General features: G+C 40.3%; 1 protein-coding gene across 1 annotated transcript in view; it reads left to right on the top strand.

Moving 5' to 3' along the window:
- Positions 1–15298, top strand: part of cct6a (chaperonin containing TCP1, subunit 6A (zeta 1)) — a 28539-nt gene extending 13241 nt beyond the window's left edge. The window contains exons 5-14 of the mRNA XM_056267840.1: positions 3079–3182; positions 6561–6671; positions 6781–6940; positions 7390–7472; positions 9713–9809; positions 9883–10030; positions 12534–12667; positions 12767–12869; positions 14094–14166; positions 14999–15298. Coding sequence (XP_056123815.1) covers positions 3079–3182; positions 6561–6671; positions 6781–6940; positions 7390–7472; positions 9713–9809; positions 9883–10030; positions 12534–12667; positions 12767–12869; positions 14094–14166; positions 14999–15071 — 1086 coding nt within the window. The 3' untranslated portion in view covers positions 15072–15298. The remainder of the gene's footprint in view (positions 1–3078; positions 3183–6560; positions 6672–6780; positions 6941–7389; positions 7473–9712; positions 9810–9882; positions 10031–12533; positions 12668–12766; positions 12870–14093; positions 14167–14998) is intronic.
- Positions 15299–15989: the final 691 nt, after the last annotated feature.

Here is a 15989-nt window from a genome sequence, read left to right on the forward strand (position 1 = left end):
TATCTAAAAAAAACTTGCATCACAATGTGTAATTGTGATTGTCAAAACATTAATTTTATTTTTTAGTGACAACATGATACAATGTTTACATGGTACAGTTACTGAGGCTACTGTTTGTATTATTGCTTAACACAATTTTCACGATTTCAATTAAATTCTTGGATTTAATTTCAATCTTGATTCAATATTGACTCATTTGGATAAATATTAGGTAGGCTACAGTAGATAGCCTGCATTTAAATTTTTCTCAAGAAAAAATATCTCACATAATGCTGTAAACATACAGGGAGAAATTAAATATAATGCATACAATATAAATATAATAATAATATAAATATAAAAATGTAATATGCCGTAATTTTCATTATAATAACAATTATATAATGACAAGTAAACATATATTAAAATATGTAATATAGTGCACATATTTAGCAAAATACTCCTCTCTATAGCTATTTTCTTATAGTCAACTAACATTAAATGGCTTTCCTGAGGTAAATGTAACGTTCTGTGACATAATTGTTATCCTGCAGTTTTATTGACCTCTTTCCGTGGTTGAAAAACACTGATTGTTCGAAAGTACGTACCTTTCGGTGGGTTGTACTGTATCTTTAATAAAAAGTAACAGATGATCGGTTTACTTGAACTGAGGCGCGCGATCTGTCACGTCACATTTACAAGCAGCAAAACAGTATTTATTGTCTGAATTTCGTTATAAAATGGACAGAACCTGAGAGCTGATGTTTTTTTCATATCAAAAGTAACCTGCTCTGTCTAGTCTGTCGGTGTCAGTGTCCTCTTTGCTCCGCGATTTTTCTCTGCGTGAGAAAATGGATGTGTGGCGCGAGACCGTGTGAAAGTGTCAATTGCGTCAGTCTCAAGCTGAATGCGTGAGAGTTGGCAGCCATGCGGGGGATAAATAGTCGGCAGCGTTCCTCCTTCCGCCGTGCTTCTTCTCCACGTGAGGATTGTTTACATTAGACTAGAGTGCGCACTGCATGCACACAGTGCTTATACATGTGATGTGGGGATTGTTTACATCAAATAGCGCACGTGTTTTGCGCAGCATACGCATTGTTTTTTAAGCGGTTGATGGAAAATAAGCTGATGCGCGTTCTAAAAATCTAAATTCGGATCTATTATTTTTCACGGTATTTCGAAGTCCCCGCGATAACAATATCGTGCATATTCATTACCGCGATTTATCGCATTACCGAATACCGGCACATGTCTAGATGAGATATAGAGGAAAATATCTAGTGGAAAATGAGAATATTACGAAAATACCCCCGATCCCGCTCCCGATATCATCATCCATCGCGATGTTTCACTGTAGACATCGTCTGATGCCAAATTGGTAGACATCGCCCAACCCTACTACACATGATTTTAAAAACAGTACCATTGCAGTTTTTATGTTATGATTTTAAATTGGTATGTGACCTAAGAACAATCTTACATTAAAGGTATAGCCTACATAAAGGTGCTGAGGTCTGACTTTGTGGTGCTCTGAAATTAAGTTATTTTAATATTAATATGTGATGAAGGACTTTGAAAGAAGTTTGACAGATTTCAGTGCTGAATAAGGTTAACACTACCCCGTTTATTTGAAAATGGTTAATATTTGACAGAAATGTAAAAAAGTAATCAAATCAAATGCAATATGTATAGCGATCTGTATAACAACTATGCTGTAGGGATTTGGGGGGTAGTCCTACTATGATATTAGACTACATTAAAAGATAATGAATTTCAAACCTGAACCAAACATATTTTTTAATTCAAAGATCAAAGTCTGTCATTAGTCTTTAGTCTGCCAAAAAAAAAACCCCATTAAAATCATGAAATCAAATGTCATTGTGAAAAAAAAAGTGTTATTGTTGTAACAGTGTGTAGGCTAAATCAGACCTTTCAGGCTATAGCCTAACGCTAACAAGCCTCATGGCAAAATTATTATTACAACTAATTTGTCGGTCATTAAATAGGAAAACTAAATAATTTTGTAGATGATTTGCTTTGTGTAGGCCTAACCCGACATCAGACATAAGGCCCGGACAAAGTTTTTTTTTGCACACAGTGACGCGACCAATCAATCACTCCTTTAATGCTGCGTTCACACCAGACGCGAATAGCGCGTCAAATTCGCGCCTACCGCGTCTAGTTATAGCCTACGCGTGAACACTTTGAATCCATTCGCGCGTCAAGAGCAAATGACGCGCGTAAAAAAACTAAAGTTTAGACTGGCTGCCTGCACATTCACTTTTCTCGCGGCTGCTGCAATTGGAAGGGGCTGGCTGCAGGACGACTCAACTTCCACGGACAGTTTTTAATATTTTATATCAAGATTTTGCTTTAGTATAATTTTCGGGACAATTAAGGCTGGATTCGGGACAACAGCTTAGATTTCGGGACTGTCCCGAATTTTTCGGGACTTCTGGTCACCCTAGGGAGGAAAAATCTGAGGGGGCACGTGCCCCCTCACTTTGAATGGGCATGACGCCACTGCCGATTACCGATATGCCGATTTTCTTGAGCTGATATTTGGAGCCGATACTGCTTTTGCTCCCTCAATTTACATCATAAAAATGACAATGATAATAACAAATGTTATAAGTCTTAATTTAAAAAAGGAACTTTTTATTGAATTTTTTTTTAACAAATAGTAAAAACAGCAAATATCGGCCCGATTAATCGGCCGTCCGATATATCGGTCGATCACTACTGCAGTGACATGTTTTAGACTGTATTGTGCTCGTAGCATCATATTAAAGTGTCATCAAGTGCTAAACATGGTAGCAACATGCTAGACACATATTAAACCATGTTAGAATATGGTGTCATACAGTTCGCCAATCACTGCACTTGGCATTTATTTGCATTTCTGAAAGATCAGCCTCTGAAACAAAGTATGGAAAATGATTTTCACAAATTTGATTGGTGCAAAAACATTACTAACTTCATAAGATAACCTCCAGAAACACAAAGATCTGAAAATGCATTTCATGACCCCTTTAATATGATAAAAATGAATTGGATGGGACATCTTTCCCCTGTACATTTACATGTGCTTTGCTTCAGGCTGTGGTGGACGCTGTGCTGGCCATCAGGAAACCCAACGAGCCCATCGACCTCTACATGGTGGAGATCATGGAGATGAGACACAAAACCGACAGCGATACACAGTAAGACTCAGAGAATGGTTTCCTCGCTTGTGTGGATTGTAGGCTCTCCTTAAAGAAAACGTTCTCAAAAATGAAATTGTGAAAAGTGGTAAATTGTTTTGAACATGACATAAGGACTTGTGTAGCACAAAAAGTGAATATTTCGATGAATATCCTGGGCAGTTTTTTCCATATAATGAAAGCGAATGATGGTTGTGGGATCGGGTTGTGCTAAGCAGTGGCGGAGTTTCACAAAAACCTAGAGTACGGCATTCCCTCTGGGCATACATAGAACAACGACATAACCAGACGATATACCTCACATTATACCTTACAAAATGCACGATGCACTAACACGATTACACTATTAATTAAAACTCCCATTTAACAGCTTTAAATATAAAAACACATGCCTTACATTTTTGTTGCAGTGCAGTTTTTATTGCATAAGTAGGTAGTGGCAAAGTCGGTAACAAGTAGCCTAGAAATCTAGACGCACCCTAGCGGCAGCAAAAATTATTTTGCGGCAAAGTGTGGTCTAGCAACTCTCCATAGACTTTTGAGCTGGAAAAAACAAAAACTGGTCCGGCCAATCAGATCGTGTAGAGTTGGTGGGCGGGCTTTACATAATGACGCAGGGCTCCAGACTGCGACCAAATGGTCGCATTTTGCGACTAAAATTTGAGAGTGTGCGACTGAATTTTACATCCAGTCGCACATGTGCGACCAGTAAATTTGCCTCACGTTAAACGCATGGTTAAGCGTGGAAGGGGCGCATCAATGAATCCGGAATGAGTGAGTGTGACAAGAATAGAGAGTGCGCGTGTCTGTGGGAAGGAGACGGAGACAAATATCAAGCTGCTATGTGCGTCTGAGAGCGATCTATCGACTCGTTACCAAGCAGCGAATGCAAACAAAATGAAAGTGGAACGAAAATACGCTACTCATTTATGCTTCACGGACCGTTAATCATTCCGGACCAATAATAGACAGAGCAGCGCATAGCCTTTCTTATGTATATCAATGGAGCAGCGCCCCGAACCATTAACAGTAAAATAAAGACCCGAACTTGCCAGTCGCGGGCTGATCTCGCTCACGCGACACTTACTAGGAGATCCAGTGAAGAAATCCATTGAATTCGCCTCATAATTAATAACATCATCGCTACGAGATCCAGTGAGAAACATTCCGATTCGGCGCAGAGTTCTGTTATAAACCATAGATATCAGATCAAACAGCGCTGACGTGGAAACCAGGAGAAAAACTTATAGAAGGCTTTCAGTCCACAAATCAGCAACATTCACCATGGATTTAGGCTAACGTAGTAAGCAACTCTAACCATAAATATGATAATGTGACAGAAATAGTCAAACGCAGCATACACATCTTTTCTAGCACTTCAAAACTATAATATCATATATAAATGCTTTTTTAAATTTATTTTTTATGTGATGACCAACACATTTTTTGTTCATCCTTCAAAGATTGTCCTAAAACTAAAAATTAAGATGTTGGATAACTCTTATTTAAACACTTATTATTATTATTATTTTTTAAATACCATTGTAAACAGTAGGATGTTTATTGGCTATGTTCACTCCTTAATATAAATTTTCACTCCTTTAGTTTTTTAATTAATATTAAGACATTATGAATGATAATAATAACAAAAGTTAATTTCATCTACACCCTAAATTAAGCTTAGTGATTTATTGTCAGCCCCAGTGCTACCAGAATTTCTCACTCAGTGTGAGTTCTCATTTGAGGTGATGCTGCCCTCAAATTTGAGTCTGGAGCCCTGTGAACTTAAAATTAAACTGCATATCGTAATATCTGTACGTTAAGTCTCTTTATTATTAAAGAATTTGTCAGTATTACAGTTATTTTGGGGGAAATTTGAATAATTGCATTGCAAGCTGATTTAAGGTGTGCCCCTAAATTTTCTGCTTGTGCTCCTAAAATTTTCAGTCAGGGGCAACAGCGCTCCTAGTAAAAAAAGTTAGTCTGGAGCCCTGTGATGGCAGAGTTATGGCGGTTCCGCGTGATTTCCACAGGTGATTTCCCGCTGCTTGAAAACAAAGAAGATGCTGCTGGCGAACAGCGGTCTTTCGAATCAGCTTTGCCCGCGACTCTGGATGACTTGGAGTTAAGAGAACGTCACTTAAGTCATTCCTAAAAAAGGAAGATGCGTTCAGAGTTTTGACGACCGGATACAGCAAAAGTTTAATAATATACCAACTAGCTGGTTCACTGGTGGAAAAACGCATGGGACTCACTCATCCACAACCGTTCGTTGCTCTGGTTGGTTGTAGCGCTATCCTATTGCGTGCCGAGGGATATTGAAAGACAACTGTTTATCCCGCCCCTCGGATTGAGGTATGCCAATTGTGAGTTCCCAGACCTAACATCTTGATGTAGGTCTGGCTTGCCAGGCTAGGTGACAAGCTCGTCCAGATCAAAACGTTTTAGCAACTCTTTCTCCACAGACATGGGCATTAAGTGGCTTAAGCCCAATTTATACTTCTGCGTCGACCTCATGCCGTAGCTACGTCGTAGGCTGTGTTCCTTGAGAAACAGTACTCTGACTTTTAAAGGTCACTGAGGCGATCACGAATAGTGTACAGTTAATAGCTTTTAGGGGGCTGGGTGGAAATGTAGGGGTTAACGCCCTCGTAAAGTCTTTAACGAGCATCATCTTTAGCTGATGTTTCATCTGAACTCTGGCTACTGCCATACGCAAACGTTTGCCAGTTTCATGGTTCACGGAAACATAAGAAATGTCTTTGCTTGAGCTTGAATTTCTGGCCTCTGCTCAAGATATTTATCCATAAAGTCCCCTTGATTTCTAGCCTGGGTTTCCCCGATTTTATTCACGCTGCTAGGCAGTCTGGATACCATGGACCAAATTTTCGTGGGGACCAATCACAGAACAGGGAGGGAGCAGCAAGACGATGACGACGTCTATGCGACACACCGAAGCAGTTTGTTTATACCTATGGATCCAACATGGCAGCAGACGCGAAGTACCTTTCGATGCAGCCTTAGATACATACGCCATCGTGTACACATAAATCTCTGACCCATCGTCTTCTTCCTCGTCTAGTTTCTGTCGCTCTACATACGTCATCTGGTATAATTGAAACGATTGGCTATTAGCTTCGTACAGGCGCATTTGATAGACATTCGTATCACCCAATAAACGGCTCTGGGCATTCGTAAACCACGCCTCAAATACGAGAAAATGAACATGTGGTTCCAAGAACACGTCTCTATCTCAATGAGACATGGTCTGACGTTAGCCAGGCTACTTGATTTCCCTGTAAGAAAAGTAACTCGGGTGTGGGTCAATAGGGGTTGCAGCACTTACATGTACAACTGTTTGGGTTTATTTCTTCTCAGGCTGATCAGAGGATTGGTGTTGGACCATGGATCTAGACATCCTGACATGAAGAAGAGGGTGGAGGACGCTTTTATTCTCACTTGCAACGTTTCTTTGGAATATGAGAAAACGTAGGCTTTACAAATGTTCATATTTAATTCTTTTTTTGTAGGTTACTCGGTGTTGCTAATCATCTATGAATTAGGAGATCTGTAATGAAATGATTGCCTGTTTTCACAGAGAAGTGAACTCTGGGTTCTTCTACAAGAGTGCAGATGAGCGAGACAAGCTGGTCAAGGCTGAAAGGAAGTTCATTGAAGATCGTGTGATGAAAATCATTGATCTAAAGAATAAAGTGTGTGGAGACACTAAGAAAGGCTTTGTGGTCCTCAATCAGAAGGTATTTTAGGTTGTGGAATAAATCATTTTTAATCGATTTATTTACACCCTACTTAATTATATTCTCTAGTCTAAGGCAAGCATCACTATTAGTATTGGCCATACTTGGGGTTAGTAAACAGACTCTTGAATTAAAGGCTGGTCTTTTCTACAGGTTGAGTTCAGCCACATAATCATAGTCATTATTGAAATTAAAATTGGCTTGAGTAATTTGCTTTCGACACAGTGTAACAACCAATGATTAAAAAAAAGCACTACTCACATTTTCATGACATGTAGAAAAAAATATATATATATATTCTTGTTTATGTATTTAAAAGACACCCTCAAACACAATTGCAAAATTACACTTCACCTTCTACATGTTTTCATCAGACAAGTGGAGTGCCTGTTCTTTAACTTTTACAGCTTGCTAATCACTTAGTCTTAACCAAAATGTATTTTGTACAGGGTATTGATCCATTTTCTCTGGATGCTTTGGCTAAAGAGGGGATTGTGGCTCTGCGCCGAGCAAAGAGGAGGAACATGGAAAGGTATGAGAATAATGTTAACGATACTCCTTTAATAATTTATACCAAAGTTGATTTTTTTCTGCTTAGTTAATGTTTATTTATACATGAGAAAATATTAGTTTTGCTACTTGAATATAAATAGAAAACGCATACATTTGCATAATATTTTCAGGCTAAACAATAGGGGCTTTCGCACCGGAGGAACCTTTTCATAGTTCCTACAACCATTGGCGGAAGTACACGCTTTTTGGCGTATTTGCACAGCAGGAACTGGGAACGATGTTAGTTCTAGGAACTCCTTTTGGGGGGAACTAAATTCAGAGCAGGGTCTAAACCAGCACTATACGAACTACCAGTGATGTAAGTGTATGCTGACTGGCCGAACGCACGCAAAACACCAGCACTCGCCATTTAAAAAAAAAAAAGCCGTGTACACACAGATTATAGCCTATACTGAATATTTACTCTACAAACTATCTCTATAAACATGGAAAACAGTGATAGATGGATCTCTTAACATCTACGCTGAGGAGAAAATCCAACGCAACTTTGAGGAATCAATGATTGACCAATCGAAACATGATTACGTATTTCAGGTCGGCCTGCGACATTGGGCGTAACCACACGGCAAACGCTAATAGTTTTCCTATACGGTTTACTTCTTTAAAATGACAGTTTAATCTGATGATAATGTATTAGACATGACTGTTAAGCAGCTTGCAAACACTGTGTGCTCGGGCTCTGGTGTACTCAGCGCTGTCAAAATAAGTCACAACAAGAAAGCACGGCTTACGTCAATTCAGAGTTGCTACTGGTGGTGGAAAATGGCCCTAGAGGAACGCTTAGTTCTCGGGGACCCACCCTGGTGACCCAGTGTGAAAGACCCTATTGCACCTGGCGGCCCTTGACCTATAGACCGAGTCTGTGAAATAATGTGCTAAACCTTATTTCACAGACTATTAGTCACATTTTTTACCATATGAAACGTGCTGTGACTTATTATGCTTGGTTTAATCACTGTTATGATTATGAGAGGGTTCTTGGGGAAATGTTCCAGCCAATATGCCTTACACTATCGAAAAACAACCAGTACAATACAAATTTATACGTTTGTCAAGTGTAACACTTTTATTTATTAAAGGGGTCATATAGTGCCATTTTTGTACAAGCTAGTATGATTCTTTAGGGTCTAAATTAAAAGTTTGTAATATACTTTAATTAAAAATTCTCATTAGTATTGTAAGAAAACACTTATTTTACCTGGTCAAAAACAGCTCTGTTTTCAGCACGGCGTTTCAGTGCATATGACTTTAAATGATCATGAGCTTCGCTCACTCCACCCCTCTGTTCTGCGCATACACCGTTTGTAACACAATAACACAATAACCATAACGCGTTGTTCATTATAAACGTGGGATTATGAATTATATTGAGAACGTCATACATAGAAAACATGTCGTAATGTACCCTGAGTGTAAACCTTAGACGCATTCATTGTGAAGCGTGCAGCTAGCGATTTGCAAAGATTAATATAAATTAATATAAAGTTTAATAAAACGTTACACTCACTTCCGTTCTTCTGGAGGTTCAGCAGGAACACGAATAGTTGCCACCGATTCTTTTTTCATGAGCAGCTTCTTAGCAAAACCAGCTTTATACTGATCCTCGTTTATAAAGCAGTCCACTGAGAAATGATTCGCGCAAACATGAGAGCATTGACGTTGCTCGTGGGGAATATTCCCTTCGAAAACAAACTCAGCCACTGCGTCTTCAGCGGTTCGGATTTAGGAACATTAAAATGACTGCTGTGTTCCTTATTACACCCAAGAACAGAACACCACAATCGCTTAGACGCCATTCTGCTCATAGACAGTGCTCCAGCATATCAACAATGACCGCGCCGGTCCGCGCAGACTATGATTGACAGCTCCCTCACGAGCGAGGGCGGGTCTGTGTTGAAACGCTGCTGTCAATCAACAATAGTGGGAGGGGCTTCCGAGCGTGTGACGTCACACGGTCGAACGGCTTGATTTGAGGCAGGGGAAAACATATAAGGAGATTAAAACAAAAACACTGGATGGATTTTGATCATTATATGATGGTGCCTGTACACAGCACTGCCAACACACATTTCAGTACAATCAACTTGAAAAAGTGCATGTACCATTATATGACCCCTTTAAAACAATGTAAAAATTGTAAAGTTTAAACATTTTTGCAAACTCCGTCTTACTATTCAAAACATGTTCTCTTCCCATAAGGCTGTCTCTGGCCTGCGGTGGCATAGCTATGAACTCGGTGGACGATCTCACTCCTGAGTGTTTGGGACACGCTGGGCTTGTGTACGAGCACACACTGGTGAGTGAACTAAACTCTGAGCAACAGTCTGAATGCCAGCGCACAGTCACTTATGTTTGGCTCTCTGCATCAGGGAGAGGAGAAGTACACGTTCATTGAGAAGTGTGGAAACCCTCGCTCCGTGACCCTGCTGGTGAAAGGGCCCAACAAGCACACGCTCACACAGATCAAAGATGCGGTCCGAGACGGGCTCCGGGCCGTCAAAAACGCCATTGAAGACGGTAGGGAGACAAACCTGCAAACTTTAAAGAAGAACATGATGGATATTACTGAAAAGTAGAGAAAATATCCCATTTCATATTGAAGAACAGTTTTAGAAATCCTATTCAAGTTGACAGTCCCAGTCTGAGTCAGGTGGTGTTTTCTTCAATCTGATTGGTTAAACACTTTTATTCTGAGCATCACACTTTTTTGTCACTTCCTGTGTAGAGTAATACATCATAAGATAGACTAGTTTTAGCATACACTTGTTGAATTACCCTCTGTTTGATTACAACATAATCACGTAAATGTAAAACAATTCCATATGCCTTAAACACTTGCATTGCCACTCATTTAAAGAGTATTTTATTCACTATCACCTCACACCTAAAACAGCTAATGGTAATGCTATCTAGATCTGTGTGGACTATAGGAGTGTTTTCCTCATCTGGTGTGTGTGTGTTTGCAGGATCTGTGTGGACTATAGGAGTGTTTTCCTCATCTGGTGTGTGTGTGTTTGCAGGATCTGTGGATATAGTGGTGTTTTCCTCATCTGGTGTGTGTGTGTGTTTGCAGGATCTGTGTGGATATAGTGGTGTTTTCCTCATCTGGTGTGTGTGTGTGTGTGTGTTTGCAGGATCTGTGTGGATATAGGGGTGTTTTCCTCATCTGGTGTGTGTGTGTGTGTTTGCAGGATCTGTGTGGATATAGTGGTGTTTTCCTCATCTGGTGTGTGTGTGTGTGTTTGCAGGATCTGTGTGGATATAGGGGTGTTTTCCTCATCTGGTGTGTGTGTTTGCAGGATCTGTGTGGATATAGGGGTGTTTTCCTCATCTGGTGTGTGTGTGTGTTTGCAGGATATGTGTGGATATAGGGGTGTTTTCCTCATCGTGTGTGTGTGTGTGTGTGTTTGCAGGATCTGTGTGGATATAGGGGTGTTTTCCTCATCTGGTGTGTGTGTGTGTTTGCAGGATATGTGTGGATATAGGGGTGTTTTCCTCATCGTGTGTGTGTGTGTGTGTTTGCAGGATCTGTGTGGATATAGGAGTGTTTTCCTCATCTGGTGTGTGTGTGTTTGCAGGATCTGTGTGGATATAGGGGTGTTTTCCTCATCTGGTGTGTGTGTGTGTTTGCAGGATCTGTGTGGATATAGGGGTGTTTTCCTCATCTGGTGTGTGTGTGTGTTTGCAGGATCTGTGTGGATATAGTGGTGTTTTCCTCATCTTGTGTGTGTGTGTTTGCAGGATCTGTGTGGATATAGTGGTGTTTTCCTCATCTGGTGTGTGTGTGTGTGCAGGATCTGTGTGGATATAGTGGTGTTTTCCTCATCTGGTGTGTGTGTGTGTTTGCAGGATCTGTGTGGATATAGTGGTGTTTTCCTCATCGTGTGTGTGTGTGTGTGTGTGTGTGTGTGTTTGCAGGATCTGTGTGGATATAGTGGTGTTTTCCTCATCTGGTGTGTGTGTGTGTTTGCAGGATCTGTGTGGATATAGTGGTGTTTTCCTCATCTGGTGTGTGTGTGTTTGCAGGATCTGTGTGGATATAGGGGTGTTTTCCTCATCTGGTGTGTGTGTGTGTGTGTTTGCAGGATCTGTGTGGATATAGTGGTGTTTTCCTCATCTGGTGTGTGTGTGTGTGTGTTTGCAGGATCTGTGTGGATATAGTGGTGTTTTCCTCATCTGGTGTGTGTGTGTTTGCAGGATCTGTGTGGATATAGGGGTGTTTTCCTCATCTGGTGTGTGTGTGTGTTTGCAGGATCTGTGTGGATATAGGGGTGTTTTCCTCATCTGGTGTGTGTGTGTGTGTTTGCAGGATCTGTGTGGATATAGGGGTGTTTTCCTCATCTGGTGTGTGTGTGTGTTTGCAGGATCTGTGTGGATATAGTGGTGTTTTCCTCATCTGGTGTGTGTGTGTTTGCAGGATCTGTGTGGATATAGGGGTGTTTTCCTCATCTGGTGTGTGTGTGTTTGCAGGATCTGTGTGGATATAGTGGTGTTTTCCTCATCTGGTGTGTGTGTGTGTGTGTTTGCAGGATCTGTGTGGATATAGTGGTGTTTTCCTCATCTGGTGTGTGTGTGTGTGTGTTTGCAGGATCTGTGTGGATATAGTGGTGTTTTCCTCATCTGGTGTGTGTGTGTTTGCAGGATCTGTGTGGATATAGGGGTGTTTTCCTCATCTGGTGTGTGTGTGTTTGCAGGATCTGTGTGGATATAGGGGTGTTTTCCTCATCTGGTGTGTGTGTGTTTGCAGGATCTGTGTGGATATAGGGGTGTTTTCCTCATCTGGTGTGTGTGTGTGTGTTTGCAGGATCTGTGTGGATATAGTGGTGTTTTCCTCATCTGGTGTGTGTGTGTGTTTGCAGGATCTGTGTGGATATAGTGGTGTTTTCCTCATCTGGTGTGTGTGTGTGTTTGCAGGATCTGTGTGGATATAGTGGTGTTTTCCTCATCTGGTGTGTGTGTGTTTGCAGGATCTGTGTGGATATAGGGGTGTTTTCCTCATCTGGTGTGTGTGTGTTTGCAGGATCTGTTGTGGCCGGGGCCGGTGCGTTCGAGGTGGCTGTAGCGAACGCTTTGGTCAATCATAAGCCCAAAGTAAAGGGCCGTGCCCAGCTGGGGGTGCAGGCGTTTGCTGATGCCCTCCTCGTCATCCCCAAGGTACTGGACAAACCACAGAACAATGTGTGCGCTGTGTAAATACTTGAATCAACAGTGTAAAGGAGCCTTTGACTGAAGCTTATCTCCTTTTCTTCAAAGGTCCTGGCTCAGAATTCAGGCTACGACCCTCAAGAGACTCTTGTGAAGCTCCAGAGTGAATTCAAGGAGTCCGGACAACTGGTGGGAGTGAACCTGAACACAGGCATGTCTCTCTCTCTCTGTATAAAATACGTGTGTGTGCAGTCAATGTTTAAGATATTGTAGTACTGTAAATCAGGCGTGTGCAGTGGAGCCAATATCTATGTCTGTTAAAATCCCCAAATCAGTTGCATCTGCAATCGGATGAAAACGGGTCTAAAAACACACACATAAATGCAAATCCGAACAAATGATAAAGAATACAAAATGCTTGTCAGCTCTGGGAGAGAGTTAGACGGAAAACATATCATGTATCGTATCATACAAGGTTTGAAACATTAAAATAAAAATTTTCTACTATATGATATGTCTATGATTCAGCATCTTAGTTGATATTACTCTCGTCAAGCTCTTATTTTTGAGAATATACATTGCGCTCATGTCATCCATAGAGCTTACACTAAAATCACTTCACCATACACGTGTGTGAATGAGTTTAAACCGCTATAGCACACTTTCCCCTGGCTAGGGCGGCCCATAAAGATCATTGGGATTGATAAATGCATGATTTGAACTGTTGATCATGATCTAAGTGTATGCTGCTACGGAAGAGCAATGGTTCATTTTAATAGTCAGTCAGAATCTTTTCATTTTAACAAAAAATTCTGAGGTTTGTCATTTTTACCAATGTAACCCTTTTTGTTAATGAACATAAATGTATATCTTCATCCAAACTCCAGCTACTGCTACTGTCAACTCAAGCTACTGTCAGCTGAGCATTTCTTAGAGATGAAACGTAATATTGTTAATAGTGCAGCCTGTGCTAAACACACACGTCAAAGTCAGGAGACACAAACCTGTTTCAAGACTTGAAACAGTGTCACCCGTAAAGATATTTATTTAAACGTGGTGTTTGTCATGTTCTAACAATAAGGAGCAGTTTAAAACTTATTTCTTTTTCTATCAAAATCGACTGATATGAAAAATGTTATCACGATCTTTTTTTTTTGGCCACATCGCCCAGCCCTTCGCCCGGCTGACCCGTTATCCAGCAGTCGAGAAGTGTCTGCCCAGCGTTTCTCCTATTATCCAGTAGAGTTTATTCCCTTTGAAGCCATTATCCATTCCTATCCAAATAAGATATTTGGCTTTGGTGCACATTCCTGTTTATATATGTGTTAAATGTGAACTACTCTCTCCACCTGTGAGCTCATTTCAGATGTTTGTGGTGTTTTGGAAGAGAACATCTGCATCCTTGTCTGGTTTAACATCAGTGTGTTGTTTGTAGGTGAACCCATGGTTGCAGGAGAGGCCGGTGTGTGGGATAACTACTGTGTGAAGAAGCAACTGCTCCACTCCTGGTGAGACCCCAGTATTTCAAAAATGTCTGTCTTGGCGTGTATTCATGCACACATTATCTGTTGTCTTAAATAAATGGTCGGTTAACTGTTGGGGAAAATCTGATGTGTAACATATTACATCCAGGGGTACAGTAGGTCTGAATATATATATATATATATATATATATATATATATATATATATATATATATATATATATATATATATATATATATTAGGCTGTTTGTTATTTATTATAAAATGATAAAAATAAAAATTTCTGAAAACTTCCTCGATTTTTCTCAAAATGGACTTAAACTACCGATTTAGTAGCTCAGTCATTTTTTATTCTGATTCAAACAAATCATACATTTTGAAGATTTTTTTTAAATGGAGAATGTGGAAATAACTCATTTGTGAAAACGTGTTAATTGTGACTCATTTTGCCCGCACTAGTCACATTTAGTTGTATAGCCATATACTTCTCTTGTTAACCATGGCTTGGAGGAGGGCATGTATAGGTTTTACCTGAGGTTAACATGAGGTCAATTACAAAATAAACGGTCTGGACAATTCTCTCTTTCTGCAATGTTTTGAATGAACAGTGCAGCACATCATTAAAACACAACAACTCTTACATCTCATCTCGTGAGCTTCTGATAAGGCTGACTGACACGAAATAAAAATGCACAAGAGTAGAATCAGCCCTCCAGTTCAGACTGGTTATTTCCCACTGTATCACGTGATGGACAACTTTAATGAAGTTAAAAGGTTCCTGAAGGCATCAAAGAGCCTTTTTTTTTTTTTCACCAGTCTCTCTCTCTCTCTCTCTCTCTCTCTCTCTTCTGCACAGCACTGTAATTGCCAGCAACATCCTTCTGGTTGATGAGATCATGAGGGCTGGCTTGTCTTCACTCAAAGGATAGTCCATCATCAGGAAACCCGCCGTCATCCCGCCTGGACTCGAGACCACAATCCTAGGCTGTTAACAACACACTTGTCTGCTCATTGTATGTGTCCAAGCAGTTTTGTCCATTTTCTGACCTAGGAAATGTTACTCCTTCCAGTCAGTTGGTTTATTTAAGAAATTGTTGCATAAGCACTGAATTGCAATACACACTTTCTTTTGTACCCATTAAACAGTTTGCTTTTTTTTTTTTTGTGCGAATTCTTTAGCATGTGTTACTATTCAAATCAAGAATATCCATTTGAGTGCATTACAGTATACAGAAAGATGCTCCAGTACTGTTACTGTGATCGGGAGGAAAGAGAACATATCTTGCTTTCTACATTAATAAAAAAAAGGTAGAGTCCGTGCCGCTAGAAGCTCCGGGTCTCGTAGAAACGGTTTACATGGACTCGTTTTTGTCCATCTGAATCAATCCAGTCACATTTCAGAAGTTCTGTTTAGAAATTAGATCAGATTGTTCTTGCTTTCCACGGTTTAATTTTCAGCAAAATGTGTTCAAGTGTAAATACTTGTGAACATAAAAAGATTCAACAACTGATCAAGATTCAGAGACGTTTGATAAACAGAAATGGAATAATGAATGGGTTAATATCAAAAGTAACAGTAGTATCTGGTGTGGCTTGAAGTACTTCGATTTTATTCAAATATCAGCCCTTTTCAGACAAGAACGTACAGGTATGGGCAGAAATGACCACGGAGACACAGATACATGGTCAATGTTTATTGTTCAAGTGTCAGCTTCTATACATACGCAGACGATGGTAAGGGCGGTATACCTCGTGTCCTTATCGCATCATGACATTTCTTGGCCCCACACCTAAAAACCCATATATTGAGTAATCGTCTGTGTAGTGTGATAGTGACAAGACTACAC

This window comes from Rhinichthys klamathensis, unplaced genomic scaffold (genome assembly GCF_029890125.1).
Source record: "Rhinichthys klamathensis goyatoka isolate OS25496 unplaced genomic scaffold, OSU_Roscu_1.1 h1tg000263l_1, whole genome shotgun sequence".
NCBI classification, from domain to species: Eukaryota; Metazoa; Chordata; class Actinopteri; order Cypriniformes; family Leuciscidae; genus Rhinichthys; species Rhinichthys klamathensis.